Source organism: Haliotis rubra, unplaced genomic scaffold (assembly GCF_003918875.1).
Source record: "Haliotis rubra isolate DU_JTF1 unplaced genomic scaffold, ASM391887v1 Scf82, whole genome shotgun sequence".
In the NCBI taxonomy this organism is placed as follows: Eukaryota; Metazoa; Mollusca; class Gastropoda; order Lepetellida; family Haliotidae; genus Haliotis; species Haliotis rubra.
In genome coordinates, this window is record NW_025767546.1 from 1,084,268 (window position 1) to 1,106,876 (window position 22,609).

A 22,609-nucleotide genomic window follows, 5' to 3' on the forward strand; every position below is an offset into this window, starting at 1 on the left:
TTCCATATATTGTGGTATGTAAAGAATTTTAGAGTTCCCATGAACAGAAAAGTTATGTATCATGTCTTCGAGTGAAAGAAATAATATTTTGCATACAATTAAGAAGATAGATGTTCATTTTTAATCCATGATACAATTTGAATTTTTTCGAAAACATGTAAAGATTGAAAGAACAATTAGTTGTTATCTTTCGGTTGAAGCTTAAAACAAATTCTTCCAATTTGTCAGAATTAATTTGTAAAAAGACACTTTTTTTGGTTTCCAGTCAGTCACATATATATTTTTCAAGGAAGCATTTTTCAGCTTCCCTTGAAAATAGCTTGGTGCCACTGATAGATCAGAAATGTACAGTCATGTCAAAAAGCATCAACCAAAAATAAGTTTTCTTCTTGTTTACTGGTATATTAAAAAACATAAAGGTACAAAGGTACTCGAACAACTCATGTGACAAAAGCATGTTAAATTTGTTTTTAAATATACCCATGTCATTTCTTGAACCCATCAAAATCATAAATAAACAGACCCATGACAACTTCACTGTTTAACAGGTCTGGGTGATATGTGTTCACATGGAACATATTCATAAATGATGTGTTACTTGCTCAGGTGCCACACCTCCAGCAAGCTAAATCTACTGGCAATAGCTATTGGTAATACATGCATGATTGACCTCCCTGAACATTGACAACCAGTGATGCCATTTTTCTCCATGGTAATACCTGCAATATTAGGAGAATTGAAGAAAAATATTTTTCACTTTTAGAAGTATAGAAAAGACAAGATTACCTCTGCCATGTAAGCAATTATATTCAGCAAACATGAAAGTTGAGATCAAGAAATTGACTGTGGTTACCTTTGCTAGTGATTGAGATCTGAGAAACAAGAGTAACCTCTTTCCATTGATGGATGCAGAGCCAGAATAGTGTCAGTACAACATGGTTTGCTTGAGATGTCTATGTTTCAAACACCACTACAAATGGGTTCTTATGCCACCCTTGCTGACTAAAGAGGAAATGAGACAAAACATTATCGATGTAAATACTTCAAGTTTTATATCAGAAAGAATTTAACATGGTTATATCAAGGAAATCAACAAATCAAACTTACAAATATATTATAATGTCATCCGTGTTCAATGACCATGTCATGAATGCATGGATATAATTATCTAATCTGCTCACTTATGATGATGCAGTTACAAGCAGATTAGCACAAAGAACTCCACCAGTCATGAACATTACTGGACTTGCAAATAATATACAGATTGTTGACTAGTTCAATACCAAGTATGCCAAGTGGTAAATTCCACCTGTACAAGTCCCTTTCCTTAATGCCTTGATTGGTAATTAGTTACATTTACTGGTACACAAAATATACAGCTTTAGTATCAAAAACCTACACATGAACTCACTTTCGAGACAATATCCATGAAAGGATATACATGTGACAAGCACCCATCGCCATGACACACAATGCAAATCTGTACAGGAAGTTAGTCAGGAAGACATTATTCCGCATTTCAGAGTTAAATTGGAATTTAATCCTCCATTTGATTCTATCGTAAAGCTGTTGGAAAAGCTGGTCTCTGGGATGTAGAGTACGCCAGCAGGTGACACTGGATTCCATGTGGTTCCAGGGAAGGAGGTAGGTTGTCCTCTAAGTAACACACAGAGCCTCTCGCTATCAGTTACTGTAGTACCTCTTCTTGAGCGTTCTGTACTTCCTCAGCATATATAGAGCCTCAAGTTCTTTCACTACATAGTTCCCTCTGGCCAATAACATATCAATTTGTTTCGGGTCAGTCACATCTTTATTTTTCAAGAAGGCATTTTTCAGCTTCCCTCGAAAATAGTCGTAACCTTTCGGATAATCTCGTCCCAGGTGCAGCAACTGAAACAGGTGAATGATAAGGTTTACAACCCCATGTTAGAGACAGACACTGTCATCCACATGACAACATCAGCTTCCAGACATACCACAGCAAAGAGATTGTTTAATCATACACAATGTAATAAACAGGGCAAAAAGCTTCTACTAAACAAAATGACATTATGATGAAGTGGCTGGGTTAGTAAATGGTTGATTGAAAGGTGAACAGACTTAACAGCTCTAACTTGTGTCCTATGACTAGCTATAGCAAAAGAGCATCTTCAATGTGATGACTGAACACAGTATGATGGTAGGATAAAACACAAACAAGATCAACTCAAAAAGATATCCACAGCTCTTAAATCCCTGTTCTGCAACTCTTCTAACAACATGAAAGTGGCATTCGTAAAAACGTTTGTTTACACACCAGAATATTTTCTTTCAGTTTCTGTTTTACAGCTTTCCTCATGATTACTATTACTTACATTCTTGTACAACTGTATGACCTGTGGACGTAGACTTGAGCTGGCCATTTTACAAGGTTGAGATGGTTCAACTCATCAACTGAAAAATATTCAAAATATCAAAGTATTAAACATTCAACATTATCATAATCTCGGACAACAAACAACTTATCTACTGAAGATTTTTAAAAAATTTCAAACACCCAAAGCTCAAACTAAAAATATTCCTACTCATTACATTTTACTAACGAGAAATTTCATCTCCATTTCAAAGTGTATCTAATGTATTTTAGAATTGCAGTCATTATAAGCTAGATCTATATACATGTATGTTAGTAGTGCATAGGGCAAAATCCTTGCAAATGGAACTGTGACACGTAAGTACTCATATTACTATTATTGTTAACATATACTGTAAAGATGAATATATTTTCCTAAAGAAGAAATCAACCAGTGAGTTAGTACAGGCTTTCTCTGAATATTGTTCTTCAGCATTTTGAGGACTCACCTAATATTGGACCAATGAACTGACATGTTCTTTCAGTATATGTAGCAAGATACAATTCATTAACATGTTGCAGTATTCCTGCTATATTCATTTTGCCTTCTGATACACTACACAGCAATGATAACATATTCCATGATATCATCATATATGTATACCATACAAATGTACATATGGCTTACCTGTACACAGAAAATTACCAATGTATACAATATTTATTCAAAATAGTTCTAACAGTTATAGTTCAATGTCTGGTAAGTTAGAACTGATATTCATGATATTGATGAATAACTGATATAATCACGACTAACAAACAATGATCATGTAGTAATATAATTTGGCTACATCATGTGTACATAGACATTTCAAACATTAAATACTGTATATGTACCCCAGTTGGTGGACAGGAGTGAGTGAGTTTGGTTTTACGCCGCTTTTAGCAATATTCCAGCCATATCACGCCGGGGGACACCAGAAATGGGCTTAACACATTGTACCCATGTGGGCAATCGAACCCGGGTCTTCGGCGTGATGAATGAATGCCTTAACCACGAGGCTACCCCACTGCCCCTTGGTGGACAGGAAAATAACCTTATACTGATTAACCTAACATTGTACTTTACAAAAAGAACACTGTACATGGTCTTTGAATTGCATTTAGAAGTGTAACACTTTACGAAAAACAATTTGGATTAAACAGTATTTGTTTATCTAATTTTATATCACTGTTGGATTTCCTGACTTTCAGGTTTTATCAAACAGATATCCTATGAGTGCTAGTTGTTGCCACATTTTGGTGTTCCCAATCAACTGTTTGCTAGTAGATGCTACACACAACTGTTGGCACTTTGTTTACTTATAGCAAGGATAAACTTGCCTTCTTACCATTTCTAGTTTGGTGTGAAATGCAAACATAAAATCATTCACATAAGATGACAGGTCTTGTGTTTCTAATGATATATGTAATACTTCGTGTATCAATATTTATATAAACAAGAATGATACGTGCTAAAGGTCACGTAATCTTGACTATATAATATGTGTGTACACATCGTATGTCAACTAGAAGTTTTGACAGTAAGTTTCTCTCAGTCCCTACAAAAGGAATACTAGTATCGAACAAGGGAACATTACTTAGTAATGTCATTGATGTATCATCTTACTTTTTACTGGCAGTGAATGCTCTATAGAAACATTGCCGTGAGCCGCAATCCTCAAAGACGGTTGAGTGCACGTTTGGTTACTAAAATACTTCAATGACGGAATATGATTTTTAATCAGGCTTTCTACAAAGAATACCGAACAAGTTATGTGTGTCATGAATATTCAAATATGTTTTTAATCTTTTGGAATATTGTTAGGAATTGGATAATGACGCTAACAGATGGGTTATATATTTAATATGTGTACAATTTCATATACCAGGCAAGTCCATACTTTTGAATGGTACCATAAGTGGATATAGCATTTGTTTTACGACCTTTGTGAGGAAAAACAATAAGGAGCTTCACAAGAAGACAATTATTGATTCCCATATTCTATGACGCATAGTTATATTTCTCCATTTCTCGTATGTGTTGATATTATTTTATACAGAAAAAAATAACTTGGCAAATATTACGACATTCTCCAGCCGGAAACTTATTTGTTTCCGGCAGCTCGGTTGCTATCCAACAACAAACTAGAAATTTGATCACAGAGCACTGCTTATCGCACTACTCTCGGAAATGGTAATGACCAAGTATTATTTCTGTTCGGTTTGGTAGTCCAACTATAATCTTTTACCTTGGATGTATCTCAAACATTTCTCGGTTCAATTTATTTCCATTTCAAGACCATCTAAAGAATTATTTAGACCGGTCAGATACCGTAATGTTATCAACAGACGAATGTTGAATTAATATACGATACTGGCGCTAGAGAGCTGCATTTATATGAAATGGGCCCCAAATGTCAAATTAACTGACATTGGTTCAGTGTGAATGTTGCTGAGTTCAGACTTAGTGTTGTCTATGCATCCTGAGTAATATTATTCCTTATGCACATGTTTTATTTTGCAGCTGTATTTTCTCATTTAAATTGTTTCATGTTCATGAACAAACATTTGCAGTTGGTCTGTGGATATTGATCACGTAACTGTCAGTAAAGTCAAGTTAGAAAACAGCACAAAAATGTATACATGCCTTATACCGAATGCCTGATGACCATGTTTGTTTGATGCTGGAAATACAGGGTATGTGACTGCATTTCTATTTGAGTATGGAGGGATAAGCAAGAAATTGTCAGAAACAATTGCCCTCCATGACAATGTATAGTTTAATGTGATTAAATTAATTTATCATCAAAGCAGTTCGTAAATGTTGAAATGAGAAATCAACATCGAAAAATTATGCAAAAATACAAGTTCCAGAATAGCATAATTTATGGCAACCTCATCAGTTACATTCTTCAAGGTCACTTTTCAACAAAACATTTAGTAACTGGAAGTGACATTTACTTGTAAACGAAAACTTTCATTACATTCATTTTACATTATATGTTAGAGGCAAGACAGGCAAGACAGGTAAAAAGGCGAAGATTTCATTAGTAAGGTTACCCTTACTGAAACGGTGGATTGTGTCAGATGTTCTGCTATCTAGCCCCCAAAATATGTATATTTCCTGTTTCTTGTGACTTTTAACACAAATGACAGAGTGTTATTGGGGATAGCATTTTATTTATTTGTTTTCTATGGAAGTAAACTTGATTCTAATGCTGTGCATGATATCTTTCCTCCTTGTGATTGACACGTGTTTCAGTATTAAGGGTGTGGCAATTATAGAGTTGAACGGGTCGAGAAATGCAGGAAATCTATCAGCAATGTTTGATTCCTTCATTAATATTGGCTTTTGAATCTTGAAGGAGTTGAGTAATCTTGAACAATGTGCTTGCATATGTAATTCTTTATGGGTTTGTATCCACTTTGTTTCACAACCATCTGTAAAATACATATGGCTAATTTTCAATGACCTGTTCTGGTAAGAGAGAAACCACTGGGAGTACTCACACCAATGGATTGTGTAGTGTGAGTATCTACTCTAGCCTTCAATGTCAAGTTGGATTAGTTCAGATGTGTTCAGTGAGTTATACACAGTTTCATTAGTTGATGAATATAAACATGTCACTTCTATCGTCAGGCTGAAGACCTGGGTTAATTCCCCACATGGGTACAATGTGGGAAGTCCATTTATGGTTTCTCCACTATGATATTACTTGAATATTACTACAAGTAGCTTAAGCACTAATTAACTACACTACAAATTGGCTGTATGTGTTTATCGGTGATTGAGGGACCAATGGTGTATATAAAAATACGTAATGATATGTTTGATGAATTTTATAATTACATATATATTCATGTATAATTAACCCAAACCTTTCTCCTTACAGCTCTGGCCTTATTCTTTGTTTTATTACGACACCCATGGAGTAATAATTCATGCAAAAATTCATTATTAATTATTACTCCATGATAGTTTCAAATCAATATTCGTTTGATGTGTTATACATTGAAATTGGTAAAATCATAAACTTGATATTCTAATTCTAACATGTTTATGTTGTACTCCAGGGCACTGAAGAGGTTCATTTCAGTGTGCATACACTGTATCCCATATTGTTTCAATACACTAATGTGTTTTTATTTGATTGCATGCTATTCAGGAAAGTAGTTTTTGAGACATTTGTGAAAATCCAAGCGTCTCACCCAATCAATCACAATGGCAGATGAGGTCAGTAACAAGTGTGTGCTATAGATGTTTTGGAATGGGACAGATGAATTGTTTGACATTGCATAGTAGTGAAACTGTAGCAGTAGTCAATAGATGTTATTTGTCTTGAAAACATTTGTATGCAAAATAGATTTTTGTAGATTCGAAATATGTACAGGTCACAACACTTCACTAAAGTAAAAGATGCAAGAAACAGACTTAAATGCTTAGTTAGCATATCCAGTAGTCAGAAATAATCAGCTAAGAAACTCAAATCTCAACATTTGTTATTTGTAAGTTTTAAGTTTTAATAACTTCAGGTATATAAGCAAAAACAGAAATACATATGAACCTATTAATGTGTGAATTCAAATATGCAGCCCTTTCAATAGACAAAACTGCATATTGAATGGGCCAAACAAAGTGAAAGGTGGTCCAATATTTCTTTACAATCTTGCCACATATTTCAACACAGTGGTGAGGTGGTGACTTTTGAGAGCTGATTTTGAAAAATGGTGAGGGTTTTGTCATTTCCATTGAAATAACTTAAGCTTTTAATCAATTTAAAAGTTGAATCCATTTCTAGAACTTTACTTAAACTGTTTAACATTTCTTCTCAAAAGTACCAACTGTTTTAGGATTTGTATTTATAAATTCAACCCACCTTTAAGTTGTATTATTACGTATACAGATGTACTATGATAGTTTTTGCCATTGAAAATATTTATCAATTTTTTGCTGTATATTACATAGAAACATGGAACCAATTCCACATGACAAGGTCCAACATTGTATTATTTGTCACAGAACTTACATCATGATGGAGTGGATTGCACCATAGTAGCATCATACGTCTTAGCAGCAGTCCCGGAATGAACCACTCATACAGTGGCCACAAGCAAGATTGCACCAAGCCTATATAACAGTTGTGAATGACAAATGTGATGGTAGATTTCACCCAGCGACTAAATATATCAACTTGTACAATTGACATTGAGGCAACTATGAATTATTATGAGTGGGTGAAGTATTGGTATCAGTATTGATATAAATATTGATGATGGAATGTATGAGTTAAACATATAGGTCAGGATTTACTGAAGAGTTGCCTACAGTTTCACTCTGTGCTGACTAACCTCATCCAGCGTGACCTACATTAATGACATCTCATTAGTTTTGTTCATTGCATGCTGCCAGTTTCAGTTTGGTTTGCTTTGAGTGTTGTATTACATACAGGTGCACAGATTTACTACTTACAATTGGTGGTGGCAGGATCATTCTAATAGCTGTTGCTTGGGTTACAAGATAGCATGACAAGTAATATTACCATGTTTATGTGCTGGTAATATAAATGAGCAGAAAATGTGTTTGGGAATTTCCAAGGATGTTACTATTAACAAAATGTCATCATCTGTTGGCAATATTTTGTGGGCTTTAAGATATGTAATTGATTGCAATAAGCATTTTTCAAACTTGATGGACAACTTGGAAAAATATTACTTTGGAGAAATAACTTGTATGTAGAATATTATGTAAATGATATTTAAGAAATTGTCCTAATAAGAGTTTTATTAAAAAAGTAGTAAAATAATGGAGCAGAAGAACATGTGAAGGTGCTTGGGCTTGTTGTAAATGTAGTTGAAATATGTTAAAATAGCATAAGTACCACTGGTAAAACATGAAATATTAATTTACAGCTGTAGAATAACTTGAATAGAATGAAATATGAATTGCATATGTTCATTCACATATTTTATCATTTATAACTGTTGATGTTGAATTTAAGCGACAGCAGAAATACATGCTATAAATCTGTTTTCAAGCATGTAGCAAGTAAATTGCTGTTTAGGTTACAGAACTGAGGTAGGATGTATAACAAATGATCGTTTATTGTGATGGAACAGATCAACAGGAGGTAGTGTATGGTTACTGTAAGTGTCAGCCCGAAAAATGAAACATACAACTTTATGGATGACGACTTCTAGTTTATTGCATATATTGTCTGTTCCATATATGCAATAAACAAGAAGTTGTTATCAATACAGTTCTTTGCTTCATTTCTGACTCTCCAACTTCTAGAATGCCAACCAAACAATTAGTGTTGGCCTGTTGGAAGTATTTGAAAGCTGGCTCCTTCAGACCTTTCCCCATTCTCGTTATACAGTATAATCTACATTGTAATTTGATCAATATCTTTGATCCATGTGCAAATATTGCCTCATTTAAAATCTGGTTGAACTTTGTCAAATGATCTTTCATGAAAAATATGAAGATAGTCAAATGACACTGGGTTTTGTATAATTGAGACAAGTAGTGATATCACCAGTATTTAATTTACCTTGGACATGTGATACAACTTGGACAGTCTTGCAGACGTCCTTCCCCTTGTCCCGTCTTAATACTTGGGAAAATATCTTTTGAACATTAAGTTCATTGAATCATGTTAATAGTCACCTGAATTGTGTAAATTTGTCTTAATACATGTCAAACATTCGTTCATGACTTCAAGCTCATTTCCTCATGACATTCTTTGCCAAGTTGGTGATAAGAAAGACGAAGCTGATGATATCACTTTGTCATGATGAATTGGTCCTGAGTATGTATCACAGAACAGAGGTACATTGGATGGTAGAGGATGCCTTTCCCAGATTGTTGCAGAGGCTGGCTACAATCAGCACCAGCAAATTCCATCACATTAACTGAATCAAGAACAGGTATTGAAATTAATAGTTTGTGTTTTCATACAGTTTTCCATGAGCGTAAAGCAGCAGATATTGTATGTGTGAGTGGAATGGGTGTTGTACAGGTGAGTATGAAGGTTGTACTTGTTGAGAGTGTCAGTGGATAAGTGTAGCCTGGTCTCATTGAAGCCACCAAAGAAAGATGGCAAGAAGAAGCTGACCAAGGCTGACAAGGAGAAGTTAAAGAGGGAGGAAGCTGACCGCAAGGCACAGGAAGAAGGTGGGTACATATTGTTTTCTCCCTAATGTCAAATCACTCACTCTGCTAGCTCTCTGCATTAAGATATGGCCAACCCTCAGCCCCGATAGAAGGTCAAGTCGGGTGAGGATGACACTCTCAGGTCATTGACTGTTGTACCAATCAAAAGTCTGCTTTCTGAAAGCATTTGTTTTCATTTTCATTTCTGCCCCAACACACAAGTGTACACTTGTTATGTCTCTTCAAAATCACAGCAGTGTAACAGATATGGAGCTACCCATTCATGTTCATTTTCATGGTACAGAAAACAGATACGCTGCTGTGAATGCTGTCCAAACTCGTGCTAAGATACTGATGCCCTGGCTGTTTAGACAGATTACCTAATACAGCCTCAGATGGAGGTGTTGTCAGATTGTCATGAAGAGAGCTATCAAATGGAGTAATGAAATTGATATCAATGAGACTCGTTTCTTGTGAATCTTGGATTTCCTGATCAAGCACACAAGGAAACCTGAGTTACTAGTGGGAAGACAGATTATGTCAAATACTATTTTGCACATTAGTCTCGTCTTAACATTGCAACACCCTTGATATTCCCTTTATCTGGTCAGTTTCTCCAAGGTGATAAATGTCTGAGACCTTCTTCATGTTGGTCTTAATCCTTCAAACAATAAGCTGACATGATGATATAACTGGAATATTGTTCAAAGTGGTGTTATACCCAACTCACTCACTCACTCACGCTCACCTTACATACACAATACATAGCTGGTGTATGATGTGAAATACATTGAGAGCAACATTGTTATTCCAGAGGAAGCACGGCTTCAAGCTGTAGAGGAAGAAAAGAAAAGGAAACAGCAGGAGAAGCTTGAGGCAGCGGAGAGGAAGAAATTAGAAAATGAGGTTTGGAAATTCACTGATTTTAATTATTGGAACACATTAATGAACAAGCACTAAATAGAAATAGATACTTTAAGTTAAATGTCCTCTTGCAGATATAAAGTTAATCCTTAATGCTTAATCCTTACACACTCATTCACCCTGAGGTTGATGGTCCTGGCTCATTCAACTCCAATGTCTATGTATAGGAGAAGAAAGTTAGGAAGATCCAGATGGCAGAACTGGAGGAGATTCTACAGGGAAACAGGAACAATCTACAGAGACTGCATGATGACCGCAGGAAGAAGGCCAAGGTCAGCCAATAGAGCCCTCTGATCATACTTTAATTTCAAAAGGGTCTGATACATTTACAATTTGTATTTTTATATCAGCCAGTTACCATATGCTTTGTTCCACAATGAAAACCATGTTGATAACATGCACCCTTCATCCCTTACTAGACAGGTTATGTGCACACTGTGTTCTTCCATCACCCATGAATACATACAACCACTCTGTAGTGTAGTAGGGACATGCATCCTTCATCACTTACTAGACAGGTTATGTGCACACTGTGTTCTTCCATCACCCATGAATACATACAACCACTCTGTAGTGTAGTAGGGACATGCATCCTTCATCACTTACTAGACAGGTTATGTGCACACTGTGTTCTTCCATCACCCATGAATACATACAACCACTCTGTAGTGTAGTAGGGACATGCATCCTTCATCACTTACTAGACAGGTTATGTGCACACTGTGTTCTTCCATCACCCATGAATACATACAACCACTCTGCAGTGTAGTAGGGACATGCATCCTTCATCACTTACTAGACAGGTTATGTGCACACTGTGTTCTTCCATCACCCATGAATACACTCAGCCACTCTGTAGTGTAGTAGGGACATGCATCCTTCATCACTTACTAGACAGGTTATGTGCACACTGTGTTCTTCCATCACCCATGAATACACTCAACCACTCTGTAGTGTAGTAGGGACATGCATCCTTCATCACTTACTAGACAGGTTATGTGCACACTGTGTTCTTCCATCACCCATGAATACACTCAACCACTCTGTAGTGTAGTAGGGACATGCATCCTTTCACTTACTAGACAGGTTATGTGCACACTGTGTTCTTCCATCACCCATGAATACATACAACCACTCTGTAGTGTAGTAGGACATGCATCCTTCATCACTTACTGACAGGTTATGCACACTGTGTTCTTCCATCACCCATGAATACATACAACCACTCTGTAGTGTAGTAGGGACATGCATCCTTCATCACTTACTAGACAGGTTATGTGCACACTGTGTTCTTCCATCACCCATGAATACATACAACCACTCTGTAGTGTAGTAGGGACATGCATCCTTCATCACTTACTAGACAGGTTATGTGCACACTGTGTTCTTCCATCACCCATGAATACATACAACCACTCTGTGGTGTAGTAGGGACATGCATCTGTTTTTAGTCAACTAATGACTCAAAGAAAACTCAAGGCAGTTGACCTTTACTCTATGCCCTAACATTGTGTGACCCTACTATTGCCTGAAATTGATGCAGTATGTAGAGCAAGACTAAACTGAGACATAGCAAGACTATGACAAGAATATGACAAGTATTTCTTGTTTTGTACAATGTAATCTAAGCACTCATTTCTCTCTTTCTTGATCAAGTTACTGACTTGAATCTTGAAGAGAAGCTACTCCACAGCAAAGTGATCATATGTATTCAGTTGTCATGAAGGAATGTAGTTTGATGGATGATGGGTAACATCCTGCAAGAAGTGTTAATGCCCCTGTGTGTGTTCCAGTGGGCGAGGTACATGAGATGTGATGGATCGCCAGACCCCACCATCCCGGGGGAGATCAACACCTACATCAATCTCAGGCTGGAGGAGACAACTCGCACACTCCCAAAACTCGTACTGAAGGATATAGAACTAGACCTTTCAGTAAGTACATAGGGGAGTTCATCTTGTCCTTCATTGCATGACTGCTGGTGATGTTATTAAGGTGCACAACTTTTAACATAATGTAATTTTCTGAGTAAAATTGATATTTTATACTTATCCTGACTCATGTATTATTGCTTGTCTCCTTTCCTTCCCGAACGTTAGTGGAACACTTGTATCTCCTTTTTGAAGCTCCCTTCAATAAAGCAGACGTAAAATCACTACTCACCATGAGTTGTCTTCCTCTCAGTTTTGGCTGGAAAACGGCGCCACCCGTCTCCCACGCTTCACTCTCTCCGAATAGCTAGCCCGACACTTCGATTTACAGGGAAATCCAAAGTGCCTAGCGGGGAGGTTGGGAGGGCTTACCTCATGAGTTAGGATAAGTATAAAATATCAATTTTACTCAGAAAATTACATATTTTTCCTTATCCTGACTCATGTATTATTGCTTGTAGAATCCGTCGGAACTGGTGGTGGGAAGCCACTTCTGGATTCCAATTAGTGATTTACGTCTTGCATACCCCCCTATGGGAACTTCCTGGTAGCACTTCAATTTACTGCTAGGCTCTGCTGCTGCTGTAACCCTTTACTTCCAGCTTTCTCTGATGGGGGGACCACAATTGTTAACTTTTGGTCCTTGCTTCTGTTAACATTTTATGTGGATTTTGCAACTCCATCTCTTGATGCAAGCATCAAGTGGAGAAGCGACCCTTTTTATGTACGAGTACGTCCTTACAAGTACTGGGTCTATCACTTATGCTTAGTCTGTCTTAGACGTGCATATGGACTCTAAAGCTGTAACTCTCCTGAGTGTAGGCTTTTTGCAAGTCATGTGATAAAAGGCGAGACTCCGTCTCAGCGCCTTTGTGGAACTGTCGATTGTTGTGCTACAACAAGTGGGCCGAAATGGTGAATGCCAGAGACGTCCTCGGTGGCGATGTCTCTCAGGTAGTGGTTGGCAAACACCATGTCCTATTTCCAGAAGCAGCCCTCCATTATCGTCGTGATAGAGCAATTCCCATGTAGAGTGAGTGTTGACGCCAGAGCTCTAATTTCATGTGGATTGGAGGCTCTTGGAGGATCAAGTCCTGCTGCTTTGTAGGCCCGTAGTATGACAGTTCTCATCCTTATTGATATCGTAGTGCGAGAGATCTCCGTCTGTGTCGCTGTCGATATAGGGATGAAAAGACACTTGAATTTTCGTCTCCTGGTCCTAGACCTTTGTAGGTAGACTTTCAATGCTCTTAATGGGCATAAGGATAGGTCCTGTGTATCCTGTGGCCCAAGGACTGATGATAGTGCTGGGATGTGGAATTGTCTGTCCGGTTGACCTGGCAGTTGATTCTTTGCTATAAAGTCCCATCTCAGTCCCATATGCACGATGTTTCGATTTTCGTCAAATCGTGTACTCTCAAAGTCTAGAGCATGTATTTCCGACATCCTTGCTGCTGTTGCTAAGGCGATCAGGAATAGAGTTTTCTGCATCAAGAACTCAAAAGATGTCCTATCTAATGGTTCATAAGCGTCACTGGTGAGATGCCGTAGAACTATGTTGAGGTCCCACGTCCGAGCTTTAAATCACTGTTGTTGGTCCTCCAGTTTAAAGAGCGTAGTAAGGCCAGTAACTCTGGTACCTTAGTCAGTTTTACACTCGTCCTCATAGTGATAACTGAGCTCAATGCCGCTAGGTATGTTGAAAGTGTTGACCCTTTTAACTGCTTCGTTTGTCTTAGGTGACAAAGATAGTCCGCCATTTGAGGGTGTGTCGCTTTTATGGCTGTGAAGCCTGTTTCCAAAGCGTAGGTCTCGAAGCTTCGCCACTTGTCGTACATGTTGCGTGTAGACTTGTGTAAAGCTAGTGTGACCGCTTTCGCTGCTCTGGCGGAATATCCTCTCTAATTCAAGCACGCCTTGATACGCTCCACGCGTGTAGCCGAAACACCTGTGGGTTGCCGTGTGCTTGCTTTGTGTGTGGATGTACTAGCAAGTTCGTCCACTCTGGTAGTTGCAGTTGAGGCGGTCCTAGTTCTTGTATGAGAATGGGGAACCACATTCTTGCTGGCCAGTAAGGCACGATCAAAATCAGTTGCAGGTTCCTCGTCTGCATGATTTTCTGCAACACTTTCGGGATTAGAGCTGGTGGCGGGAACGCGTAAGCGTTAAGTCCTTCCCAAGAGATGCTTAGAGCATCTGTTGCCCCTGTTCGTGGATCTGTCCGACTTGAGGACTGAGTAGGCTCTGCCAACTTTGTAGTAATAACGGAGAGAGTAGTGCTTGAGATACAATGACTTGTATCTAGATCCAACGATCGTGAAACCCTTGCCATGTCCGTAAGGGCAACGAAGCAATGTCCGACTCTGTGACTGCCATCGTTGTGAAGTCTATGTAAGGTAGACTGCCTGCCGTAACCAAAAGTCCGTCAAACGTATGTTGCTGCAATTCGCCTGATGAACCGTCTTCAATGCTGACAGGGAAGGTCTCTAACCCCGTGAAGGCAGTCGAATCACGCAGTTGCCGTCTAACTGGACTGTAATTGAGGCCTTCTTCCCACGTTGAAAGGTTGTTGTCACTTGTAAACAATTCCTTGACATGTGAACTACGTCCGACTTCTGCGCAGGGCGTTGTCTCTCATGGACCAATCAAAATGAAGCATTTTGATTCCTTTAGCTTCCCGCGATGTGACGTCACCGGTGTAGCAGAAAAAAGGTCCTTGTAGAATCTTGTGCAGTCGTTTATATGTTATCAACACTCGGTCTTGTCCGTAGCCTTCTGGAGTTACACAAGTGACCACGTGTATAGAGGGTTGAATGGTAAACGCGCGAAAGATTTCGCCGCGTAATACCGATGTAGGTAGGCTGTTTCCTGGCTGCTGTGACTGATCTTCAGTCCTGAAGATAATGCAGTCGTCTTTTTATACAGATGATCAGTCCACACCTCCTCAGCGCTGCCACCTGTAGACTGCATTCATCGATCTCAATGAAGTGTCGTAAAATACCCTCTTTGTGTTGAAACACACAGGTCCTTGTAGAGTTGACTTTGTAACTTCATAGCCTTAGCAAGGCTGTGCTGAACCACGCCAATGTGAATACCTGAAGATCTGTACGCAAGTGAAGATCTCTATATGGACATGACTCCCTCCTGGATTCTTCAGATACATCTCTAACCTTTGAGAAGGTGTAGGTTGTTAGCACCAAGGAGTGCAGTTAGTCCCGTTATTATCTTCTGATGTAGATATATCTATCTTAATTTTCTCAACGATGTGAATCCCGTCCTGGATTCAGTCTGAAGATCTGCGCAGGTGATGAATTCAGACAAGAGTACCCCTCTTGAACTTCAACACGTGTCCCTCTGTCTTTACGCAGGCGAAGATTTCTTCCTCCATGCTGAAGAGTTCCTTCGTATAGGCTCACAACGAAGATCAAGGTCTGAGGGTGAAGTGGGATGGCCAAGGACGTCTATATTAATCGTCGAAACTGCAGAGCATGACTGTCAAGTGCGTGATCCTTCACACATTTCTTCATGCCGATTACCTCCCGCAGCTTCGTCCTTTAGGCTTGCGCGAACCGTCCATTAGGTCCATCATTTGCTGCATAAAAAATACCTGTGTTGAAGGTCTGCGACGACTGCAGATGTAGTGACGCATCTGAGAGTGTTGCGGCTTTTTGCATTTAACTGTGGTATATTTGGAGACTGGAAGTTTGTTGCCTTCCTGAAGGCTGCGTCAAAGTCCTCAGGTACGCCCGAGACTGGGTCAATTGGAGGTAAGGTGATTGTGTGTACATCATCGTCCTTCATTAGGTACGTGAATGCTTCATCCGCCATCGTCCTCTGTATCCAGTCCAGTTGGATATGATCGTTGAGTATCCTCCCTGCATGGAGATCTGCGTGGCAATCTGTGTGGAGATGAGTACGTAGAACTATGTGTAGTTCTAAGAGGAGATGTGTATGGCGACCTGCGTGGAGGTGAGCGTCTACGTGTCCGGGGTTGCCTTTGCAAAGGCAATATATTCCTATGTGGTGACATTCTTGATGATCTATCTGACGACCTTCGCGCAGGTGAGAGATTTGTTGAGGGTCTCAGTCCTGAGACGGCTCTCAGTATCTTCTTGGAGGTGTAAGCCTCTCTGTGATGTAGGTAGCCTGCGCGAAGGCTCTTCATTTAGCTTCATCATCAGATGACGATCTATTTTGGTCGGATGAATGTCCCTTCCTTCGCGCAAGTTCGTTGACGTCGTGCAGGGTAGGTCTGCTCTTAGAGCTAGAACCTCTTGTAGATATCTCCGATGCGCCACCTGCGGGGTCCTTCGCGCAGCATTGGTTGAGCATGAGAGGCGGCTGCCTGACCATCATGCAAGGTCCTGCGCGAAGCGCTTCTCCATCAGGTCCATCATCTGTTGGGAGAATTGCTGCATGAAGGTCCCGGGGTTGAATGTCTGCGACGAATGTAGAGATGACGCATCTGAGAGGATAGCGATATGGTCCAGGGATCGCTGTACATCATGGATCCCTGCTGCCAGTGTAGAAGGTAACTCAGACTGCGTCGATAATGTTGCTGACGTTACCGTTGCTGAGGCCTGCGTCTTCTTCTTATGCAGTATCTCTGGGATACGGATAGGCGGTTCTACGTACAAGCCTATTTCTTCCATCGGGACGATCTCGGCAGAGAAGGTCCTTGTAGTCTGTGAAGAGCTTCCAGTAGATCTCGTTGAAGCCTTAGGGGTGTAAGGCTTCTTCTGCGACGAAGATGGCCTCTCCTTCTTCGTATGGGTTGAGGAGTTGTCCGACGTAGAAGATCTTTTCTTCGACGTAATGGCGGACCTCATCCCACGCCCATCTTCTGAAGACGCCTCCGGCAGGTCACTTGGCAATATATTCCTAAGTGGTGACTGCCGTGACGATCTTGTTGTTGACGCTGTAGAAGATAATTCAGATGACCTTCGGGCAGGTGAGAGATTTTGTTGAGGGTCTGAGTCCCGAGACGTCTCTCTCGACCTTCTAGGTGGTGTAGGTTTCTTTCTCTGCTAAGTGGGTAGCCTGCCTGAAGGTTCTTCATTAGCCTCATCATCTGATGACGATCTATTTGGTTCTGAAGAGAGTGCCGTCCTGCGCGCAGGTTTGCTGACGTCATGTAGCGTAGATCTGCTCTTAGTCCTAGAGCTAGATTCTCTGGTGGGCCTCTCAGATGTATCATCAGTGTGGGGTCGTTCGTGCAGGTCTGGATCTTCTCTGAGGTTGATGACTTGAGCATGAGAGCCGTCTGGCTGTCCATCATGCAAGGCTCTTTCCTGCGCGAAGCGCTTCTCCATCATCTCCATCATCTGTTGAGAGAATTGCTGCATAAAGGCCCCGAGGTTGAATGTCTGCGATGATTGTAGAGATGTCGTATCTGAGATGGTAGCGATATGGTCCAGGGATCGCTGTGCTTCATGGATCTCTGCTGTCAGTGTAGAAGGTAACTCGGACTGCGTAGATAGGGCTGCTGACGTTACCGTTGCTGAGGCCTGCTTCCTTTTCTTATGCTGTATCTCTGGGATGATCAACAGTGGCTCATCATAAGGCCTCTCTCTTCCATCGGGACGATTTCGGCCGAAAAAAGTCCTCGTAATCTGCGAAGAACTCCCCATTGAGCTGTTTAAAGTCTTAGGGGTGTAAGGCTTCTTCTGCGTTGAAGATGGCCTCTTCTTCTTCGTATGGGTTGAGGAGTTGTCCGTGTAATGGCGGACATCATCCCACGCCCATCTCAGAAGACGCCTCCGGCAGGTCACTGGATGGAAGTATGTCGTCTGACAACGATAGACAGCTCTTGAGGGACTCAGCCGGTTTATCCATGACTTGCAAAAGTCGTCTGGATTTATCCTAAGCACACCTAAGTACAGAGAAATAATAATGATTAAATTGAATTTGTGTTAATTGCTGACATAAGTTACAGCGAGAGCTGGAAGTACATATTGTTGTGCAACTTTGCACAGTAAATGCGGGTCTGCAGCAGATAACCTACAACGAAAAAAGGTTTCCATGAAATGTAAACAACTGAACAATCACGTAAAAACCGTGAATGAACAGTCAAATTACGAATAATTTTCAAACCATATTGTAGAAGAATACTCCCTAAAGCCTTATAAAGGTAACTTATAGGGCAATAACTAATTAATCAAAGGATATAGTGCCGTATTGGAGATACAGGCGCTCTCCCAATCGTCCACTAGGGCGAAGAAGGAGAGAGTGAAGCGTGGGAAGACGGGTGGCGCCGTTTTCCAGCCAAAACTGAGAGGAAGACAACTCATGGTGAGTAGTGATTTTACCTCTGCTTTATTGAAGGGAGCTTCAAAAAGGAGATACAAGTGTTCCACTAACGTTCGGGAAGGAAAGGAGACAAGCAATAATACACGAGTCAGGATAAGGAAAATTATATCTTTTAATATCAATTAGCAAGAAAACATTCCTCATTTAGTATTTTCATTGAGTGAAATCTGTTGTGTTCCCACAATAGCTGATTGATGTTTTTAGACCATGGGGTAAAATGCAAAGTAACATGATGGTTTTAAACAAGGGAGCTAAAGAACTGAAGGGCTGTAATATATGCATTTGTAGTGGTACTCTGGTGAATGTATGTCACATGGTAGTTTCATACACTTTGATGTGGTTGGTCTTGTGAAGCATATACTACTTGTTACAATGTTGTGATTGAACACATTATAAAAATATGGATCACCTTGACACAGCCATGTTTGTGTTCCAGCTGATAGCTGAGTTAGAGTACATGCTGACAGACACCCCGCCCGAGGAGCTGACAGACAGACAGGTAGCAGCATACAAGGAGGTAGGTAGCAGTAACCATGGTCAAGCTTCCAAAGCTTGACTAGATATTTAGGGTAAAAATAGCAACTTCTTAATGAAAAGAGAGATGATAGAAGCAAGTGCTTGCCCCTTATATCGTTAAAATATCATCCAGAATGTTCCATTCTATGTTGAATTCGCCTTTGAAGGTTCTGTACATGCATTCACATACGCTGGACATATATTTATATTTACATACACAAGCCATATACACACATGCACAGGACATATACATTCATACACGGGCTATATCCTTTCATACAGAAGCCATATACTCACATGTAAACACATACACTGTCCATCTAAGCCCATTTTAACAGATAAATATTCATCATTCGAGTCCAGTGTTGTGATTCCTGTGCTGTATGGTTTTACAACACTTTTAGCAATATTCCAGCAATATCACAGCAGGTGACGCCAGAAATGGGCTTCACACATTGTACCCATGTGGGGAATCGAACCCAGGTGTTCGGCGTGACAAGTGAACACTTTACCCACTAGGCTACCCTTCCACCCCTAGTTTACTTTGAACCTCACTCAGTTTCACTGTTGTGCATAGACAATCGAGGAGATCCAGGATGTGATCCGGGGGAAGCTGGACAAAGCGGTGTTCCATGTGCTGTGTGATGCCAGCACCATGCAGGACCCAGAGACATATAATCTCCAGTTTGTTATAAAGAATCCAGAAATACAGCTGTGCATCTGGGGAAATCTCAGCAAAAATCCAAGGTAAATAAATTTTTCGATTTTTTATTGTTGCCTCCCATGTGAACAGGTTTACATAATACCAGACACATTAACAACATTACATTTGAAAACAGTAGATAGTGGACAATAATTGTAAAGGCTATCAAGTCTGTGACTGCAACTGTTTGCAGCTGCAGGACTTTCTGTCCATCACATGAAACTTGACATAATTTGTGACCTTGTTTATTACATCATCCTCCAGCTTTATGTATCATAGGGCTGGGACAGGTAACCTGGATACCTGGGATGGGTGGGTAATGAGTTGGACCCGTTATGATCCTTTGTATAATAGATTAAGCAATGTAATATGTTAATCTTTCATGATTCACAATGATTAAGAGATTGTATTATCTTTGAAGATTTAGACATAATTTACAGTTACCTGTTTTTAATATACCGGTAACACATGCTTAGATATTGAAAAACTCAAAAAAAATTGCCTCTGAGCGGAAGAATATATTGTCATTTCTTTACAAATTTGATGTCAGGAATTAACATAACGGGTATCAGGATAGGGCAGGGTAATATGGGGTGGGTTACCCAGGTAGAAAATTTGGACCCATCCCAGCCTTAAAATCTAATAATTATTTTCATGCTTTGTCGGTACAATAACTGTGTTTGTGGGTTTTACCAAAGTGGTTACCTCTGTGTCCTCCCTGCCTGGCAAAGGGCTTATTTTACGGAATTTCTTCTAGGGTGAAGTCTTTCGAGTTCCAAGATGTTGGTTTCACCTTTGACATCCCACGTGTGCTAGCTCTGTCAGACTGTTCGTTCCAAGTTCGCATGACAAAGTATGACCATTTCTCCATGTACAGCAAGACCTTCAGTCCTCGCTTGAAGAAGAAAGAAGGTAATATTCTGATATTCTGAATCATAGTTTTATTACAGGCAACTGAAATGAATTAATGTAACAGTGATGACTGTTCTTTTTATTGTTCTACATGTAAAATGATGCGCTGTGATGATCTATAGCCCACTTTTATGTCTTGTTATGTACGGTACATCAGTATTTTTATTATAATATGCTAGTTTTCAACGTAAATTTGTTATAATTCTAGCTATTTTACTATCCTTTGTAGACAAGTATGGATGTATTAATTATGCATAACCTTTTATAGTCATGATATACTACTCACACTTTGCTAAGGATCACAAAAATTCATAACTTTACTTAAACATAGATTTATAATTTGATATTGTATCCATTTAAAACTGGATAAATAATAATATCGTAACCCCTGTTTAGGCAAACATCCACTTTCATCTAATCTTATGCACTTGATATATGAGTAACCAAAAAAATGGTTTTCATGGCACCAATCAACCATTTTGCAAATCATGGAACAAGTCATTGACAAGTACACAACACCTGTCAATAGCAGGTATGGGATCACAAGATGCAGTGACATACTGAAACCTGGGATCTATGCTTACAATAAACTGAGATATGTAAACCAAATTAGACCCCACATCATAGGTTTCTGTTGAATCAATGATTTGATCCTAAGCAAAGTGTGAATAGTATATGACGGAAGCACCGCAAATGCAACTTTAACTTATAACTCACTTACTAATGCACTATGGAATCTTTCAGAAGTTGTTCCTGAACCAGTGGAGGAGAAGGAAGAAAAACCCGAGGAAGAGGAGGAAAAGAAGGAAGGCGAAGAGGGGGCAGAGGAGGAGGCAGAAGCAGACAGGGAAGACACAGAGGTAACTCAATTCTCAAATTGGACAAATGTCCCATGGTCACAAAGTATTTGTTACTATTCACTTTGGTTAGCACTTTACTGATGAAGAAATAACACTGGAAGTTGGTAGTTCAGGGTCTCGTTCGGCAGTGTTAGTTGGCCCTGTGATTGTTGCAGTTAGTGGCGGCAGTCATAGGGCTAAGATCACTTTGTGCACCCAGGCCGATGGATCCTGCTCAGTGGAAAGTATTGCGTTTATAACATGGCAGTTCTGTTTTGTCAGGACCTTATGGCACAGCTGAGGAAGATGGATGGTGGGGAGGAGGAGGAGGAAGAAGATACAGAGAAGAAGGAGGAGGTTGAAGAAGAGGAAGAGGACTTTGAAGATCCTCCAACACCAGGTGACAACAGCATAATCATAAAGGCTAGGCCAATAGTCCAGTACTGAAAATCAAGAGGAACCATTTTGTCTCCCCAAATATTGTTATTTTATATAAATCTGAAATAACTTGTGGACTAGTTGTATACCTCCAGCCCAACCCTGTGAAGGCAACTTAAACATCAAATGGATCATGTTCATAAACTCTTATTTAGTAAATCCATCCATTGCTTTCCATCCATGATAATTAACATCCTTGATAGTGTTGATGTTATCTTGGTATTCAGAACCCCCTGAGTGGGAAGACTTCGAGGAAGATGATGATGTTGTTGACCTGAGGGCCTACAACGTCCTAGGCGGAGTTTTCACGTTTGACCTCATGGCTCTTCCTCCACAGCCCAAACCCGTCAACCAGTGGACTTTAACTAGATGTAAGTAAAAGGCCTATACATTTATATTATCTAGAAACTCTCCTCATGGCATGATTTCTAAACTGGACACTTCATGTCCAACTGAAACATGGTAATTGTATTCCTTTAGTACTTTCTTGCAGTGTCACTAAAACCAGCA

At 39.7% G+C, this 22,609-nt stretch overlaps 1 protein-coding gene across 3 annotated transcripts in view; it reads left to right on the forward strand.

Moving 5' to 3' along the window:
• LOC124262029 (dynein axonemal intermediate chain 7 homolog) overlaps nucleotides 1–22,609 on the forward strand; it is a 42,750-nt gene that overhangs the window by 14,633 nt on the left and 5,508 nt on the right. Inside the window, exons 1-12 of one of the 3 annotated variants that reach the window (XM_046696451.1) lie at nucleotides 4,039–4,568; nucleotides 6,541–6,608; nucleotides 9,458–9,548; nucleotides 10,342–10,433; nucleotides 10,619–10,723; nucleotides 12,245–12,385; nucleotides 19,128–19,208; nucleotides 19,785–19,954; nucleotides 20,668–20,822; nucleotides 21,567–21,682; nucleotides 21,944–22,061; nucleotides 22,327–22,470. In XM_046696451.1, the coding sequence (XP_046552407.1) occupies nucleotides 6,597–6,608; nucleotides 9,458–9,548; nucleotides 10,342–10,433; nucleotides 10,619–10,723; nucleotides 12,245–12,385; nucleotides 19,128–19,208; nucleotides 19,785–19,954; nucleotides 20,668–20,822; nucleotides 21,567–21,682; nucleotides 21,944–22,061; nucleotides 22,327–22,470 (1,225 nt within the window). In that variant the 5' untranslated portion in view covers nucleotides 4,039–4,568; nucleotides 6,541–6,596. Of the gene's footprint in view, nucleotides 1–4,038; nucleotides 4,569–6,540; nucleotides 6,609–9,457; nucleotides 9,549–10,341; nucleotides 10,434–10,618; nucleotides 10,724–12,244; nucleotides 12,386–19,127; nucleotides 19,209–19,784; nucleotides 19,955–20,667; nucleotides 20,823–21,566; nucleotides 21,683–21,943; nucleotides 22,062–22,326; nucleotides 22,471–22,609 lie in introns of those variants that run through there. The other 2 variants (XM_046696452.1, XM_046696450.1) reach the window with 2 other exon arrangements.